Below are 19,112 nucleotides of genomic sequence, written 5' to 3' on the forward strand. Positions count from 1 at the left end.
GAGTCATGGAGAAGATCGCCATTTGAAGCCACGTCTCCCACTAACGAAGCATCCGTGTTATCTTTATTGTTCCTTCTTCTGGACGTGTCCAGCTACATTAATTTGGGGCATTTTTATTGATCCTGTAGGGAAGACACATATTGGAGGCTAAATTTCATTTGAGCTGTCCGAGAGTCCTGACCATAGTTTCCAGGGTGGGAAACGAAACATGAAACGGAAACGGGAAACACATGAAAAAAAAATATGGAAAACCAAAAACAGGAAAACGATAGAAAATCATATGAGAACGGTCTTAGGAAATGCATTAGAAGCGTGGTCTCAGTCGATCTGCCCCTCCCTCATTCAGTCGCTCCACAGTAGAAGTAGAAGTTGACGTATCTGACCGATCTGATAAGGTATCGGTTTTATATGGGAGCGCTTCCTTCGCTAGCACTTGGAAGCAAGCTACCTTCCTAAACGATAGAAAAAAGTAAAAAACACATGAAACACGAGGAAAACTTGAAATATGTGGTTTTTTAGACTTACATTTTGTTAATTTCAAATTTCTACCTAAATTTTTCTTCTTCTTTTTTTACAATATATGCTATTGTTTTCTTTTTTAATATCTATTCCACAATTTTTTATGTGTTTTTTCAAAAATGATTTTCATGAGTTCCACACATGTTTCCTACACGTTTAAGGGGAAACGAGTTTCCCACCCTCGAGAAACTCGTTTTAGGGGAAATGGGTTTCCCACCCGCCCAAGGAGTTTCTGGCAATTATGGTCCTAACTCCTAAGTGTAGGAGGCAATCCCTTACAGTTGCAGGAAAGGATTGGAGAATGGTTTCCTTGTGTTTGAAGTCTTGGTCGTGGATCCATTTAAGCCTTTCTATCCGAACAGAGTAGATGGTTGCACAGAAGGCCACTTTAATGGCATTGTGGTTTTGCCCTTCCCATTGAATGTATGCCGGAGCTATTCTTCTTCCTCTTGGACTTTTTTCTTCCGTTTCTTCAATGGGTTAATTGCCATAAGATTGATCTCCAAATCCAAGCTGAATAGGGGCATGCGAAGAACAGATGATCGACGGTTTCCCGATCTGTGTTGCAGAATGGACAGACTATGTACCGCCAAGGAAGTTGAGTCTATCTCTCGTGCTTATACGATTCTGCATGGCCTGCCAGGCTATGAAACTCTGTCTTGGAATGTGGCCACGGTACCAGACAGTAGTGTGTCAAGCAATTTTTGGAGAAAGTAGTATGCTATGGAATTTTTGGGTTGTGATGCCTCAGCTGGTTCCAGGCGCTCTTGAATGTGAATTCACCATCGATGCTTGGCATCCAAACCAGGTGATCCTCTTGGTCTGAAATTATGATAACTGATGAGAGTATTTGTAAGCCCAAGGGTTCCCATGGGTTAATCATTCATTTTACCTTCTTGTTTTGATGCTAGCAAACTAAATTGATTAGCATTTATGGACTGATGTGTTGCTTTGAGGTGTTGTGGTATATACAGGATTTTCATGTCATAATCGTCATTACACAACTATTCTCAGCACATAGTTTATGGATCAAGAAAGTAAAGGAACCAAGAGCTTGCACCTACATTGGAGGCATCCTCACTTGAAGATGTTCAAATCAAGAAGCTCAACATAGAGATCCTACAAGTTCCCAACAAGTGTTAAAAAGAAGCTTGGAGTTGAACAAGTCATTGGTGACACCTCATGCACCTTTCAACATGCATTGAAGATTGGAGGAGTCACAAGAGTCAAACGAAGTTCAAGAAGTTCACTCAAGCCGAAGAAGTCCAAGAAAGTGCAAAGGAGCCAAGACATTCTAAGATGACTCAAGGTTCTTATTTTTAGAATGTATTTGGAGTCCTCTTCATTTTATGTTTTAAATGCACTTTCAATAGGTTTTCAAAATGGTTTTCATACTTTAGTTTTTACATCTTTGAAAACCAACAACACACCCAAAAATGTGTTTGAAAACCTAGGACTAAAGCCCAAAGACCAAAGCCCAAAGACCAAAGCCCAAAGTCCCTGATTTTTTAAGTTAAAAATGGAATTTCACTCAGGGCCGGTCGACCGGGCGACCGCGAGATGGAACCTGGAATTCCAAGGTATCTCGAAATTTAGCGGGCCGGTCGACCGGGATAGGCCGGACAACCACGGATATGTTTCTGTTTGAAACAGAAACAATCCAGGTTGGTCTTGGAGGTCGACCGCCATTGGTCCGGTCGACCGCGCTAGTGTTTTGAGCGAAAAATTTAATTCAAATAGGAAGCCCTTGCCGAGCGACCGCTCTTGGGCTGGTCGACCGCGCTGGTATGAATTTTGAATTTCGAAAGAAGAGCCCGATAAGGGGGGCGACCGTCGTGCCTCGGTCGACCGCTGCGGCTTGGAAATAGATCCATTGAGGCTTTCACTGGTTGACTTTTTCAACCTTGTAATTTACAGTTTTATCCCCAAACGGTCATATTTTCCTTGTGAGCTATATATACACTATCTAAACTTTTCTAAATAACCTTTTGGAAAGATCAAATCCTATCTTCTTGAACCTAAACTTTTATATGAAAGTTTAAATCTCTTTGAACTTGTATTTTTACATTATATCAAGAGGATCTCCATCGGCTTTACATTTGTATCTATTCCTTGGAGTGTTTGTGAGCTTTGATTGTTATTATTTACCTTTAAGAGGCTTGAGAGCTTTCATTTCTTTCTTTCTTCCAATTTTTGTAAAGAGGGTTGCTACGCTTCAACCCTATAGAAGAAGAAGCTTGTTTGAGGAGAGGGTTTCACGCTTCGGCCCTTGAGAAAGGAGAAGCTTGTGAGAGGGGTTTTACACTTTCGCCCTTGAGAAAAGAAAAGCTTGGTTGTAAAGGGTTCTACGCTTCGGCCCACGAAAGGAGAAGCTTGATCATTGTAATTGGTTCATTAATCCTGCCATTTGAAGGAGGATCGAGATAGTGGAACTCGCAAGTGGACGTGAAGAGTGGAGTAGGTCTTGTGATAGACCAAACAACTATAAATCTCGTGTACATTGTCTCATTCTCTCTTCTCTCCTTTGTGCAAGATTGTGGTAATATCTTTTTTAGACGGAAAGATTGTGGTAATATCTTTTACTTGTTCATTCATTAATCAACAAGGGCTAGTCGCACTTTAAATTTCTAGGGCTTAAACAAATTGCAAATTGTAGAGATTTTTAATGAGACCCAATTCACCCCCTCTCTTGGTTTGCTTATTGAGATTTCAGTATTTGTTTAAGGCTTTAAGCTCTAGAAGGCATTACGGCTCTAAAACAATCCATTCAATCCTCTTTCCTTTTTCGCAAGAAAACTACATCCCCCACAAAATCGCATAGGAAGTCAACTTTCTTCGTGGATACACCTATTCTGCACACCACCACACCAGAACATGGTGAGATAGTGAAAAGAGAGACCAGCATGCGTAATACCCTAAGGGTAACCCAGTATCGAATATGAGGTCTTTCAAATATTGCTTTCCTCATTCACCATCGATGGTTGGCATCCAAACTAGGTGATCCTCTTGGTTTGAAATTATGATAGCTGACGAGAGTATTTGTTTAAGCTCTAGAAGGCATTATGGCTCTCTATATGTTGAGTTTGGATCTACGTGCATCCTCTTACATTTGCTGTGCAAGGAAGCTGTAGTTCTACATCACTAGATACCCTGCAGTCTTTTCAGCATCCAAGATTTCTTTCTCCACTCATGTCTCTATATCTGTTTTACTATCCACCGCCTTTCTTTCGTTCTTTTGATCTGTAGCTGCACTAATATCAAATATAAAGCTATTATTCAAAAAAAAAGAAAAAAAGAAGCAGCAACCATTCAAAAATATCTAATATTAAATATAAAGCAGCCATTCAAAAAAAAAATCAAATATAAATCTCTGACAGCTCTGTGCTATGATTTACTAACCGCTTCATCTTCTTTTGCGAATTGAGATAATGGCAACAAGTTGTTGATAATCTTTGTTGCAAGCAAGATACGTAAGACTTGTTTTATTTCAATATGTGGTTACATGCATTTTAATCCAGTCTGTGAAAAAGATAAAATACATATTTATAATGTCCAATTAGCAATTAGACATTATAAATTAGCAATTGGACATTATAAATTCATTTTCGATTCAGCTAGGATGGGGCGATGGTCCCACAAAGCATCTTGACAAAGATAAAAAATCTTATATCTTGTTAACATTTACAATTGGTGTTGGCACCGCTATTTGCATCATTTACATTTGAATGGAGATTTATAAGTAAAAGGAACAAATCAAAGGTTGAAAAATAGGGCCTTAGTAAAAATTGTCAAAGTGCAAACTAAAAATTGGGCCTTAGTAAAAACAAATTAGAGTAGCACATTTTAAGGAACAAATTCCAAATTTTTATTGTTTTCCAAAACAGGGTTTTCCAGAAAAAAATACAAACTTTTTAGGTTTTTTCAGAAAAAAATCTATGGAAAAGCAGGAAAATATTTTTCTTTGATTTGTAGGGTCTTTTCAATTTACAACAGATTAACAAAAGATTTTCTTTTCTTTTCAGAAAACAGCTTTCTACCCTTTAAATCGAAACATTTCCCCCTTTTTGCTATGATTTGGCCGACACTTAGAATTTATTGCCGACACATGTGTCCTGCCGTGTCCGACACAACACTCATATCCACCCGTGTCGACACTTCTTTGGACACTTTTAAATAATCTGCTATAAGTGTTAGACTTAGTGTGGGTGGGTGGACACGTTTTTGTGTCGTGTCAAGTGTGACATTCTGTTTTATTATTGCATATTGCATTTACCTCTTTTATTATTAACTATTCTTTTATTATAAACTCTTTTTTAGCTCTTCTTTAACTAATATTTATTGTTGTATCATATATATACTTTCTATTTTAGCCATGTCCCCGTTTCTAAATTTTGGTGGTTTGCTGTGTCTGACATTCTGTGTCTGTGTCGACACGTGACACTCGTGTTCGTGTCCACAAATCATAGCCTTTTTGTCATTTCAACCATTTCGGTCGAATTTCGGTTGAATTTCAAAATTTCGACCAAAATAATGAATTGGAATGAATCCATTGAGATTTCATGTTTGTGAGGATAGAAACGGAAACATTTGTTCGTTTTGTGACGGTTTCCTTTGAAATTTAAAACCATGAGTCCACCAATCTTCATTAGTTACAAGATTGTCTTCAATCCCACCTTTTCAAAGTGATATCGCAATTTATCCGCATCTCCCTTCCACAAAGCTCCTATACCTTATCAAAGTGAGCAATTGCACATATATTGGGATACAACATCTCTCTCTCTCTCTCTCTCTCTCTCTCTCTCTCTCTCTCTCTCTCTCTCTCTCTCTCTCTCTCTCTGTGTGTGTGTGTGTGTGTGTGTATCAACTATTTGCTGAGTAGTTGTTTCATCAAAGCAATTCAAGCTCCTATTGTTTCCATAGAGCAAGCTTCTTGTCAATGAGCTTTTAATATTCAGTTTTGGTTTTGATTTCGGTTGACATGGAAAGGGAAACGTTTCAGTTTTGGTTGGAAATTTTGGTGGACATCTTGTAAAATTACGAAAATGTATGGAAATAATCAAATGGTGGATAGTTAAGATAAAACTTCATGAATTGCTAGAATATGCTCAAAGACATACTAAAAAAATATCACACAAGCAAATAAACCGCCCATAATGGTTTAAGCGTGTAAAAAACCTAGTGACATGGTCTGTCATGCACAGTGTTTAAAAACTCGTCGATTCAACTCGGAACTCGCCCGAGTCGACTCCCTTTTACCTTGGCCACATTCCGTGTTGCATCGCATCCGCATTCTACATTTTGCCCTACAGAGTCAATAAAAACTCCTTTGACTCTCCCGAGTTATGACCGCGTCAACCGCGTTCTTGGCGGGTTTGCGCCCAGTCGGCAAGGATTTTTCTTGGTCGCATTCCGCATCACATCCGCGTTTTTAAACACTCACTCATGTTCGATAATTCTGTACATACTTGTGTTATGATTTCACATGTAATTCATATAAGTATTTATACATAATACATAGACCACATTTCGTGCAATTTATATGAACAGAATTATGTAGCGCATCCTGGTATACCACTAGTACACTTGCACCTTTGTTTCTGCTATGCGTTTCAGTTTCGATATGTGTTTTGGTGGGAATGGAAGTGGAAGCATTTCGATTGTTTTTGTGACGTTTTTTGTGGAAATTTAGAACTATGCTTCTCAAGGCGTTTCACTACATGACCTATGAAGCTTTGAGTAGTTAATTGCGCATTGTAGGAGACACGAGAAGTTTGCGATCCTATATGCTATTACTTGCAATACATTTTCCTCCACATTCATTGTTAGCTCACTAGTTTTCCTCCAACTCACCCTGTGATCAAGGACTACGTCAAACATCTAAAAATAGCCTTTAGATATAACACTTGATCAGTATATGCCCCACAATGCAATAGTGCATCATCACGTCCACAAATTTAATCTTTTAAATTTAAACTGATCAACTATGAACCTCTTGTTAAAACTAACTAATTAGCTTTCACCACCAGCCTACTCAAAGCCTTCACATCTAGGGGGAATTATGAATTGGGATAGTTTATCACCTCACTCTAATGTTCTTAAGCTTTGAAAATGTCCTTTTGTACTTGGAAAAAAAACCATGTTGATGAGATATATGTTCTCGTCCACTTCATGGGGCTCTCAGTAGTCGAGAAATCGGTTCTATGCATTCATATGCCTTCTCCATATCAAATTTACAAATTATCTCACATCTAAACATTATATTATTGGCCACTTCTATACTATAGATTGACACACTAGTGCATATGGATTATTGTTACTTGGAAAAGAAACATAGTGTAGTTGCACGTTCTAGTGCAGGGGTTTGGTATTGTGCGATGACTCATACTGCATATGTTTTACTTCAAGATTCTTATAGAAGAGATTAGCTTTAATAAATGGCAAGCATGTGTTGATGTTTTGTGATAATCATACAGCCAACTACATAACTAGTAATCCTGTGTTCCATGAGAGAATTAAGCATATTGAAATAAATGGTCACATTTTGTTTGTGATAAGGTTACTAGCAAGCTAACATCTACCTTATGTCTATGGTCAAAAGATCAATTGACTGACATATATACAAAGACTCATGGTCAAAATTAGTTTATTATAATTTGCTCCAAGAGTGTCATGGATGATATATTTGCTCTAGCTTTTCCGGAAGTGTTAAAAAACAGGACAACTATTTCTTGACATTTATGGTGTGATGACATGGCCCATCAGATAATGGGATTTTCGTAATTAGTCATGAATGATATATGTAAGCGTTGTAAGTCATTTGAACATCAAACTTTTTATTTCTCATTTCTTATTCTTCTCTTTTCTCTTGTTCTTTTTATACGTCTTGGTTGATTACATCAAGATATTTTTTTTCTTCACGTATATTAGAATGTATGCATACACACATATTTATATATATGCATATATGAATATGTATAGGCTACTGATGCTTTTACTACCATGTTTTGATTATGGGGTGAACTTACCTTGCCATTTATGTTTTAATTGGCTGTTGAGAGTGTTTTGGGCATTCTAATAGCTTCTAACACCTGGTTAAAACATAAAAGACAAGGCGAATTCGCCCATTATCACAACTTGGTAGTGCGAATATCAGTAGCCATATGTATACACACACATAAATATACATAGACATAAATCTGAAATTTTCGATTTAATTTGAACCGGGTGCCCACCCGATACGTACACAAACTCGGGTGCGTACCCTGTACGCACCCAAAGAGTACCCAAGAGGACCCGCACCCGACACGGGTACGTGGGCCTCCGGAGAGTACCCGTGCTTCTTAGCTTATATGCGCTCAAGCGTGGATAGCTTATATGCACTCGAGGGGACAAAACTCATGTGGGCCCACATTGTTAGGATGATCCAAAGCATTCATTTGAAAGGCCCTTACATAGATAGGGTGTGTACAAAAAATCAGCTCCATAGGATCATCCTAACCCATCCAAAAGTGGAGGGCAAAATGGACAGACACTGTTTGTCCACAAATCTGCCCATTTTGCCCTCCACTTTTGGAGGGGTTAGGATGATCCAATGGACCTGATTTTTGGTACAGACCCTATCTATGATGGGGCCTTGCAAATTAATGGTTTGGATCACCACAAAAAATGTGGGACCCAGCGCACAGTCATTTTCCCCATATGGTGGGTCCGCCATTTTATGCCATGCAGTTGTAAATTTTGTTCCGGTGACCATTTCTTTTTGGTCACCGGGACAGTACGTTTCGGTCATCTTGGGCATTTCGTTCTAAACTTTTCATTTGCTACGACAATGGAAATTGTTTTTTAATAGTAAATATGGGAAAAATCCCAAAAAATCAAAAATTGTTAGAAAATATAAGAAACAACTAAATGAACCAAATATGTAAAAGATCCAACAATTACTAATGGAAAATCGCTATCAGTCAGTTGTTTCGGACACCAAATTATGAGATTTTTTTACTGGACTTTTGGGATTTGATAATGTCTGGACATGATAGAATTTATGAATTTATAAAATTGGAAAAATACCACACCATTTGGAAGTTAAGATGCCCGGCCCGTTTTTTCGAATTTTGTACTAGAACTGGAGAGTTGACTTTTGATCCTTTTAGATTTTGGTCTTGAAACTATTTTTAATAGATCCAAATGGGGGTATTCCGTTATTTACATGTAAATCTTAAGTAAAGACATTTACTTAAACGACTTGACATGTAAATACTAAGAAGAGACCAGAAGAAGAGAGAAGAACCAACAAGAGACAAGGAGAGTAGAACAAAAACAACTGCATGAACAAATTTCAGCCGAAACCCAGAATTTCGAGAATTTCGGACGAAATTCAGGATTCCAGAAAATTTAGTCTGAAATTAGAGGAATGAAACGATTTTTTGTTGTTTCGTTCCAGTTTTCTAACGAAATCGGTATGTTTCGGCCGAAACGGAATGGTATTTACAATGTTGGGCCCACCATCTTCAACCAAACCCATGCATATGGCAGAGCCTGCCATTTTACACCCATGGGTGGCCCCACCATCTCCACACAAATCCATGCATAGGGTGTCGATCATTTTACATCATGTTTTGATGTGGTTGGTCTCACCATCTCCACTCAAGCCCTTGCATCGGATGGGGCCTGCCAACTCCACTCAAGCCCATGCATCGGATAGCATGCCAACTCCACTCAAGTCCATGCATTGGGTGGGGCCCTCCACTTTACTTCATGTTTTGATGGGGCGGAGCCCACTATTTTACACCCATGCATCACATAAGCAAAGAATGCTAGTTCTCTCTCTCTCTCTCTCTCTCTCTCTCTCTCTCTCTCTCTCTCTCTCTCTCTCTCTCTCTCTCTCTCTCTCTCTCTCTATATATATATATATATATATATATATATATATGTGTGTGTGTGTGTGTGTGTGTGTGTGTGTGTGTGTGTGTGTGTGCATGTGCGCGTGCGTGTGTGTGCGCATGCGCGTGCGCTCTCACTCACATACACACAAGTCAGTATACATATCCATATGCATATTGTATAGCATGCATGTACATGTATGAATATATCCGTACATATACTTCATGTCTGAAGAAGATGTGGGTACTTCTTGTTATTATTTAATTTCTAACTTGCAGCTAACTGCGTAAAACTGATTTATGTGAAGAACTAATGCTGAGTACTATTGAATAGAGAATGATCGTGAGCTCAAGATCGGCGAGCTTCATAAAAAGATGTTCTCAGCTAAAGCCTGCAACCATATGGTAACTTTCCTCTATTGCTCATGTATATCAGCTTTTTTTCTCAGTGTTTTCTTTTTAATTATTATTGTTGTCAAATGGAATCTTCGTTTTCTTACTTTACTGAATATGTTTGCCAGACTGCTGAGGCTGAAGATATCTCAAAAACGCCATTGTCTACTATGCTCGCGTACAATAGAGACAAAACCTGTACTCTGCTTGGGGAAATTGTTCCTGCCAATCTCTCAACTCTTTCTTCTAACAGGCAAAATCATACCCTGAAGCACTCCAGAGATATATTTTCTGGTAAGAATAGATTGGAAACTCTCAATGGAAAGAAAAAAGATCCTCAACACCGAGTCTTTGAAGTGGTTGACTTAACTGGTAATTCTCCTTTGGAGGAGCAGCCAATCACAGAAGATACGATAAAATCTTGCTCTTCAAAGAAATATAAAATGTTGAAATCAGATCCTGAAGCGACACAATATTCCGAAAATTATGCCTCTTATGAACATTTATGTAATGTGGAATCAGCACATTTACAAAGCAATATTTCTTTCTTGAGTACGGCACATAAACATTGTAAAGAGGTATCTCAACTTCCACCATATGGGGCAACACCGATTAGTGTCAACGACAATGACAGAATGACAGCAAATCCTGAACATAATTCAGGGATTAGCAGTCAGAAGGCTGCTGTTGGGTGTTTAGTTCGAAACGAGATTCCTTGTGGGGATGATGAAACAAGGGGTTCTGCTTTCCTGATGCAGGTAAAGAGTTTTGATTCTATTCTCATAAAATGACATTGTTAATTTGGATTACACAAATGCAACTTTATTGTGTTTCATTGGATTCTGAGAAATCAAATTGTACTATCCTTCGATGCCCCTGTTGTGCTCTAAAAATGCAGTGCCCAGTAGACAAGGAAATCTCTTTTTTGATTTCTCATGGAAGCTTCAAACAAATCTCTATTTATATATTGAGAAGCACAGTAATTGACCTATTTTAATTTATTTGTATCAGAAATGTTGTATATAGCATATTTTTATCTGCAAGAATGAATGTTTGTACTCTAATCTTGTAGCTCCGCTTTCTTGTCCTGATTAATAATTATATTTTCATTTAGTGCAAGAGTCTTGAGATCCTGCTTTTTTTTTTTTTTTGTGTGTGTGATCACCACTATACTAGCATATTCCATATTCCATATTCCATATTCCATTGAACGCATTCCTTCTATTTATTATGTTAAGGAGATGCCAATGTGTCTAGCATACTTCTGAGTGTTGACCCACAATCTGCCACAGATTTATTTGTATACTACTTATATAATCTGTTTCTGATTTTCGTCTTAAGATCCTGCGTTTTGTTTGTGTGGGTGCCACTATACTAGCATATTCCATTGAACACATTCCTTCAATTTATTATTGTTGTGAGGAGAGAAGGGAATGAGAGAAAAGTGAGTTGGAGAGAGTGACACACACACACACACACACACCTACCTCTTCGAACACTATATATCATAAATTCCTAGCTTGTTACAAATGTCGCCCAACTTAGTCTTACTCAGTGACTTAGTAGATACATTAGCTAGTTAGTCCACTGATCGAGTGAACATTGTGCTTATCTCGCCCTTTTGAATTCTCTGACAAATGAAATGACAGTCTACTTCGATATGCTTGGTTTGCTCATGAAAATTGGGTTGGTAGCAATTTGGATAGCAGCCTTATTGTCGCAATATAGTTGAGCTGGGGATGAGGAAGAGAAATCAATCTCATATAGGAGAGTTCTTCACTTGTATGTGACATGGCCCGGTATTCGGCTTCTGCACTTGATTTGGCTATTATGTCTTGCTTCTTGCTTCGCCACGACACTAAGTTACCCCCATAGAAGGTGTAATATCCCGTGGTTGATCTCCTACTTGGTTTAAAATTTCGGTTTCGGTAACCGTTTCGGACCCCACCGAAAACCGAAATTTTGTAATTTGGTTCGTAATTCCGGACCGAATGGTCGAAAATTCGGTCCGAAATTTCAGCCAAAATTTTGTAACACTTTTTTTTAAAAATAAATAATGGCATTTAATTGAAAGTTCAGACCGAAATTACCGAAATTTCGGTCCAAAATTTGGTAAATGGCGAGAAATTGAATTTCGGGAAATTTCGGTTTCGGTCGAAATTGAAAACCATGATCTCCTATTTGTTGGAGATCCTGCCCAGTTTGCATCATTAAATCCTTTTAACTTCTCATGTCCATGTCTCTTGAACATCAGGCCTTTTCCCTGGCACGCTTTTCAAATATTGAAGAATCTGAATCATTGTTGCCCAGTGGGAGGTACATGATGCGCTTATGAACCGGCTAACTACCCCTACTACAAATCAGATATTTGGCCGAGTGACTGTGAGGTAGATAAGCTTTCCAACCAACCGCCTGTACTGTCAAGGTCATCTAACAAATCTCCCTCATCTAAAAGCAACTTTGTATTTGGATCAATAGGAACAACAGCTGGTTTAAGAACCAGAGAACCTGTCTCATCCAATAGATCCAGTACATATTTCCTTTGGGAAAGGGAAAGGGCACTGCGAGAGTAGGCTACCTCAATCCCCATAAAATATCTTAGATGCCCTAGATCTTTGGTGGATAATTCTTTTTGTAGAAGGTCTTCAATTTCTGTATGCCCAGTGTATCACTTCCTATAAAGATAATGTTTTCCACATAGACTGAGAAGAACATAGCTAGCATTAGACCTATGACCAAATGCTAAATGGTCGACCGAATCTCGAACATCAAGCCTTTCCCTGGCGCGCTTTTCAAATATTGAAGAATCTGAATCACTGCTGCCCAGTGAGAGGTACATGGTGCGCTTATGAACTGGCTAACTACCCCCACTGCAAATTAGATATTTGTGCGAGTGACTGTGAGGTAGATAAGCTTTCCAACTAACCGCCTGTACTGTCAAGGTCATCTAACAAATCTCACTCATCTAGAAGCAGCTTTGTATTTGGATCAATAGGAACAACAGCTGGTTTAAGACCCGGAGGACCTGTCTCATCCAATAGATCCATTACATATTTCCTTTGGGAAAGGGAAAGGGAAAGGCCACTGCGAGACTAAGCTACTTCAATCCCCATAAAATATCTTAGACACGCTAGATCTTTGGTGGAGAATTCTTTTTGCAGAAGGTCTTCAATTCATGTATGCCCAGTGTATCACTTTTTATAATGATAGTGTCATCCACATAGAATATGAGAAGAACATAGCCAGCATTAGACCAATGACCAAACGCTAAATGCTCGACCGCACACTGCTTCATGACAAATCGCATAACACACCCTATTTCAACCCTCACCACTCATAGTTTGATTCATTACATGCACCCCACATAACCAATGAACCCCATATAATAGGTAATATTCATGCGCTTTCAATAATAAGATGTGTAATTTGAAAAGTAAAAGAAATGGCACGATCACGATATTTCTTTAGGTGTTTGATCTTGTTAAAGCATTATAGATGGTTTTCTTGCTTATGTGAGGGTTTCTAAGTGTGTATTTGTACTAATTCTAGCATTTCTTAAAATTGCTTCTTAAATATCCGTCATTTCCATGAAAATTTCATAATGCTCCATGATTTTTACAAGATTTGCATGGAATTCTATAAACTTTCTTACAGTTTATTTGTGCTTGTTCTCGCATTTCTTGAATTTCAATCTTAAAGTTCCATCATTGCCATGAACTTTTTTATAAACTTCCATGACTTTTGGAATTCTTTAAACTTGCACGAAGTACTGTCAGTTCCGTTGGGACTGAAGTCGGGTCTAAACCCGATGTTCGAATAATTGCATAGGCTATATGAGACAGAGTAAGAGATAAATAAAGTAGCCTGCCAACCGGCATTTGGTACGTACTCTTATAGCCATGTAGCTCTCCTTCACTCACTGAGTTTGTGGTTGGGTTCAGTTCGATTATCTACTGGTTTTTTCTCCCGACTTTCCCGTGTATTTTTTTAAGATTTGGAACATATTTATGCAATGATATGATAATACCCTTTTTCGAACTTTCTGCTTCTATTCCGAGAAATACTTTTAATCTCCCAAGTCTTTTATTTTGAATTTCTTAACCAAAGAATCCTTCAATCTCTTGATTTCTAATAGATGATTCCTTCTCACCAGTAAATCATCAACATACACAATGAGGCATGCAAGTAACTTTCCCATTCTCTGCATAAACAATGTGTGTTTAGCATAACTTTGTCTATACCCACTCATTTTCACCACATTGCTGAATCTCTTGAACCAAACCCTCTTTTTTTTATTCCGTAAACGAAATTCTTTAGTTGACACACCTTACCTTGGCTCTCTTAGTGTCTAAAATCTGAAGGAGGCTCCATGTAGACTTCTTCCTGTAGATCCCCATCCAGAAAAGGATTGTCACATTCAGTTGATACAATGGGCAAAAATAGTTTGTTGCAAGAGAGATCAAGACTCTAATCGAGTTCATCTTAGCCACGGGAGCAATGGTTTCCTTGTAGTCAACATTAAGTTTGACACTTCTTGCAGTATTTTACAAGTGTTAAAAGGAGTGTTGATACATGTCGACATGCGTCCGCTGTAAATTCAAAATGCCGGCTATATAATAGGTCAATAATGAGAAGTTTGATGACTTTATCTTTCATTCTATATCTTATTCTTCCTCCCTTTCTTTCAGATATAAGACGTGATACATGTATACATAAAGAAGTTATGAGACATAAGTAGCTTAACTTAGAAGAAGGATTGAATACTATATTAATTATTGCATTTGCATTCTCATAATTTTAGTTGCAAATATGTGGATAATTAATTTGATAAAAAGTTTATGTGCAAGAGTTGACATTCATATCGATATGGCTATTGTATATTATCGAGCATTGTATGTTTGGCCCATACAATTATCTCAGTTCGTAGTATTTATGTAGTCCAACGTAAAGATTCTGACTCCTGATCTAGTATCTATCTTAAGCAACTAATGTAATCCACTGCCTCTGACATGGTACATTAACTTAACCTTTGGATCCTACGCATTAAATTTTCAAATGCTCAGGCACAATTGCTGGATACTGTTCCAACCTGCTGCCACTACCCTCGTTCGATCTTTTTTTATCTATCACAGTGTTAATGGGACATTAGTTCTTCTAGACTTGAATTACTTGGCAAGCCATATCACTTGTGGTTGTGACTCATAACTTCATCATGTTTTAAGTTTCTATTATATATGATCTGACATCATGGTCCATTGACTCAACCTTCATAGTTTGGAAACAAAAGAGGGGATGGGTATGTCATTCATCATCATTTCTCTCCAAAGAATCAGTTCATTATTCTTGATTTGGGGATGATGGTAGGCCCTAGCTGCGATGAAATGATTGTGTAATAAATATTTAGTCTTAATTCATATTTTCCTTTTCGGGACATTAGGTTTTCCCATGATTATATGTATGTGTGTATAAGATTTCTAAGAATCTTATTTGTTGTATTTGTATCGAATTTTTCCTTTGCATTAGTTGATCTTCATTTTTTTCTACTTTACAAATGTTTTAGTGGTTAACCTTTGAACATGACATTAGAGTACTATTGAGGAACTAGTTTTGTTATATGTTGACCTTACAGGTTCAAGAAAAACTTACTACTGAAGAATACAAGGAATTTGTGGGTCTCATGAAGGCATTAAAGTCCAAAACTATGAAGATAATTCCTGTGCTAGAATCAATTGCAAGATTATTCTCTTCTCCAGAAAGGCTTGTGCTTCTTAGAAGGTATTAAATATTTTATAAGTAATATTTGGCTCAAAATTTAGATGTAGTAATCTTGAAATAGCTGCCATGGAGTATAGTGTTTAGTTAAATCAACTTGTTCAACATATCAACATAATGAACAGCTAATCTTCAAATAGCTGCCATGGAGTATTTAGTTAAATCAATGTGTTCAACATATCAATATAATGTAACTGGTGCAGAAATTACCTTGAAATGACGAGATTGAAGGAGGAAGGTTGAAATCTATGGAGAGAAGAGTGGCCTGAATTTTCATTGCATTACTCATAATCCGGGTTGTATTGTGTTATAAAATGTTCAAAAACCATGTTCGGCCAAGTGCACACAAATATATAAATTACTTAGTTATTTCTTACACTTCACCTCAAGCAACTGTGTTAATTCGAGCAGAATCAGCCTGCTTGCCAAGTGTATGTGGTGATCTACGGTGTCCATTCGTGAAGATATCTACAATTCGATTTCAGAAATATATATATTAGGAAATGGTTTGTGAGGGGGTGATCCAACGGAGCTGATTTTTGGTATACACCCCATCCATGATGGGGCCTTCCATCACAAACTATTTCCTCATACATATATATATATATATATATATATATATATATATATATATATATATATATATATATAGGACTTACTGTTCCTGCGCTCGAGCTTAGATAAACTTAGCTGCGCTCTAGTGCAGAAACAGGGTGGGCCCACATTGTTGGGGTGATCCAAAACATTCATTTGGAAGGCCCTATCATAGATAGGGTGTCCACAAAAAAATCAGCTCCATTGGATCATCCTAAGCCTTCCATTTGTGGAGGGGGAAAATGGGCAGATTTGTGGACAAACAGTGTCTGTCTATTTTCCCCTCCGCTATTGGATGGGTTAGGATGATCCTATGGATCTGATTTTTGGTACACACCCTATCTATGGAAGTGCCTTCCAAATGGATGCTTTGGATCACCCCATAAATGTGGGCCCACATAATTTATCAGCACTCGAGGATAGAGAGCTCGAGCTCATAAACCTTTTTCCCATGTGTGTGTGTGTGCACCAAAAATATCTTAAACTATAGTTTAATACTAACCATTGGTATATGATCAATTGCAGCTCTTACATCAATCTAAAAAAAACCTAATTAGAAAGTATGTTACATGTTGTCTTGAATACAATATGTTTTGATAATTGCACTAGCTCATCTTGCCTTTTATTAAACCTTTGTCAATGGTTGTTACAGTTCCAAAAAGCTCTCAGAATCCAATTAAAAAATAAATTACAAGCTGAATTTGTACAATTATTAAACAATGGTAGTGCAAATATCGGTCCCCTTTCTTAAATTATATATTCTTAAATATTTTTGTCTTTATCGTTTTTCCCTATTTAAACCCAAAGAAATTAACATATCCTGAGATTTTCTATTTTCGAGAAAATCCCTAGAAAGATACATGTTGCTTAGAAATCATCATTGGTAAATTACGGATAAATTATTTGGGCAGAAACATACTATTTTGTGTCTATTTCTATACTGGGATCAAATGGTTACTAAATTTTCAGTTTTAGAAGCCTGTTTTTAGCTGGCCATTGTTTCTAAAATTGGTAAGACTCTTTGATTATAAGGCTGTAATTATGGTTTGAGAATTGATATCCATGTTCCTTTGTTTCAATAATGGAACTATAGTCCATAATTTGTACTTTTTTCTAATTATATTTTGAAGGTTCTTACAATTTCCTAGATGATTTCAACCACCAACAAGAATAGTGGTCATGTACGGAGTGCCATTATCAATACAAAGGAGTGGGGATATCATTTCACTTGGGGTTTTAGCAATTAAAATTGGAACCTTTTCTTAGATTATTATTTAAGTACTGTATGTGTCACTATTTTAAGACATCCATATTCCATGTATCCTTTCTCTGCTGGGGACTGCGCAAACAATTCTGGAGCTTTATTCACTCACTTCTTTTTATGTACCTGATTGGATATTTTTGTTTTCTTCTGGGTGAAAAGCTAGTGAAGCTGCCAATTTTGTCTTAAAATGATTGTCTTTCAAGAATTAGTGATGAAAAGTAATTGGATTCCCAATTTACTCCAGATTGTTCTAGAGAAATTTAAAATGTTGGCTGAGTTATTAATATTAAGTAAGGATATAGGCAAAGCAAATGTAAGCTTATATTATACATGTATTAATCATTCCACCATTTATATTGCTATTCAGTAATATTTTATTGATTACCTGTCTGATGTAAATGTTCAGAAATCATGTAACGTTGATCCTAACTGTCCATTCATTTTTAAAGCTTTATGTTATGGCATAGCTTTTGGTTGAATTTTCGACTTCCATGCTTGTTGGAATTTGTGCCAAATTTTGTGTACTTTTGAAACCAAAAAATTATTCTAATGATCAATCATCTTTAGTTAATTTTTCAGCTTCCAAATGTAATGGAAGCAAGTGAGCTCTTTAAATTTTCGGTCTCTTGTTTTAATTCCTTCCAATTATACCAACTCTTGAAATAAATCATTCGTCATTATTGAGACATGAATTGATTTGATTACAAGTCTCTTGGACATTTTGATAAGCTTCGTGGATGACAGTTTCTTGAGATGTCTGTTATCGCCTTGACTCTGCTGCATTTACATTTTTGTTCAAAGAAGATACTTAAACTTAATTACAGAGTTGCATTGTCTGAAGTTTTGGAATTTCATTATTCACAGATTCAAGGATTATATGCCTGCAAAATATCGCCCCTTGTATGAGCAAAATCTAAAGAGTTTATGATATAGCATTTGCCAATGGAGGTTAGAAAATATTCCTTTGTTTGTGCTAACCATTTTATCCGGCATTGCAAGCTATTGATCTTCTTTTTTCTTGCTTATTATCATCTGGTATTTTATTGTGATATCTTTCTCAGGAAATTCAGACATCCGAGTGTTGTAATCAAATCTGTTCAGTCTAGGGTTGAGTCAACAAAACAGCTGAATTAAGCAACCTAGAACCTGGCACAGACATTTAAAAATGGAAATTAACAGGAAATCTATGCATTGTGCACTTGTTTCCTGTAAACTAATGTGATAGGAAAGTTACTACAAGGGCCAAACTTTTGATAAAAAGTGGTAACTGAAAAATTAAAAGCACAAAACCAGCCCTGGAATAAAACAATCTAGAACCTTAAAATTTATTTTAAAACATGGAAAATAATGGGAAACGCTATGCAATATGTATATATTTACAGTAAACTAACATGCGACTCTTAAACTTTACCTAGAACCAGACTTTTAAGAAAAGGTAGTGGTAACTTTTTATGATTGTTTTTTGTCAATGGAGTGTGATTATGAGTTCCGTAATTGATAAGGGCCTCTAATTGAGACAAAATGTGCACATTGCCTGGTTAGGATTTTTCAATTGCATGGCAAGAAAGTTCTGCTTGAACCTAAGAAGTTCCTTGTATATCCTACCTTTTGGTATCATGGGTTTTCCTGCGTATCTATCAAGGCTTATCCTGAATTCTTTTCATCTGTAGTTCTCTACCATTGGAGCTGCT

At 37.1% G+C, this 19,112-nt stretch overlaps 1 protein-coding gene across 3 annotated transcripts in view; it reads left to right on the plus strand.

Annotated features, from left to right (window-relative positions):
* LOC143847470 (regulator of telomere elongation helicase 1 homolog) overlaps positions 1 to 19,112 on the plus strand; it is a 64,944-nt gene that overhangs the window by 34,777 nt on the left and 11,055 nt on the right. For all 3 annotated transcript variants that reach the window (XR_013235060.1, XM_077356291.1, XM_077356292.1), the window contains 4 exons: positions 9,733 to 9,803; positions 9,920 to 10,549; positions 15,421 to 15,566; positions 18,286 to 18,369. Coding sequence is in view for 2 of the 3 variants with exons in the window: in XM_077356291.1 (XP_077212406.1) it covers positions 9,733 to 9,803; positions 9,920 to 10,549; positions 15,421 to 15,566; positions 18,286 to 18,349 (911 nt within the window). In the remaining variant the exon portion in view is untranslated. The remainder of the gene's footprint in view (positions 1 to 9,732; positions 9,804 to 9,919; positions 10,550 to 15,420; positions 15,567 to 18,285; positions 18,370 to 19,112) is intronic.

This window comes from Tasmannia lanceolata, unplaced genomic scaffold (genome assembly GCF_043159265.1).
Source record: "Tasmannia lanceolata isolate RefF3 unplaced genomic scaffold, GAP_Taslan_0.1 ptg000015l, whole genome shotgun sequence".
NCBI lineage: Eukaryota > Viridiplantae > Streptophyta > Magnoliopsida > Canellales > Winteraceae > Tasmannia > Tasmannia lanceolata.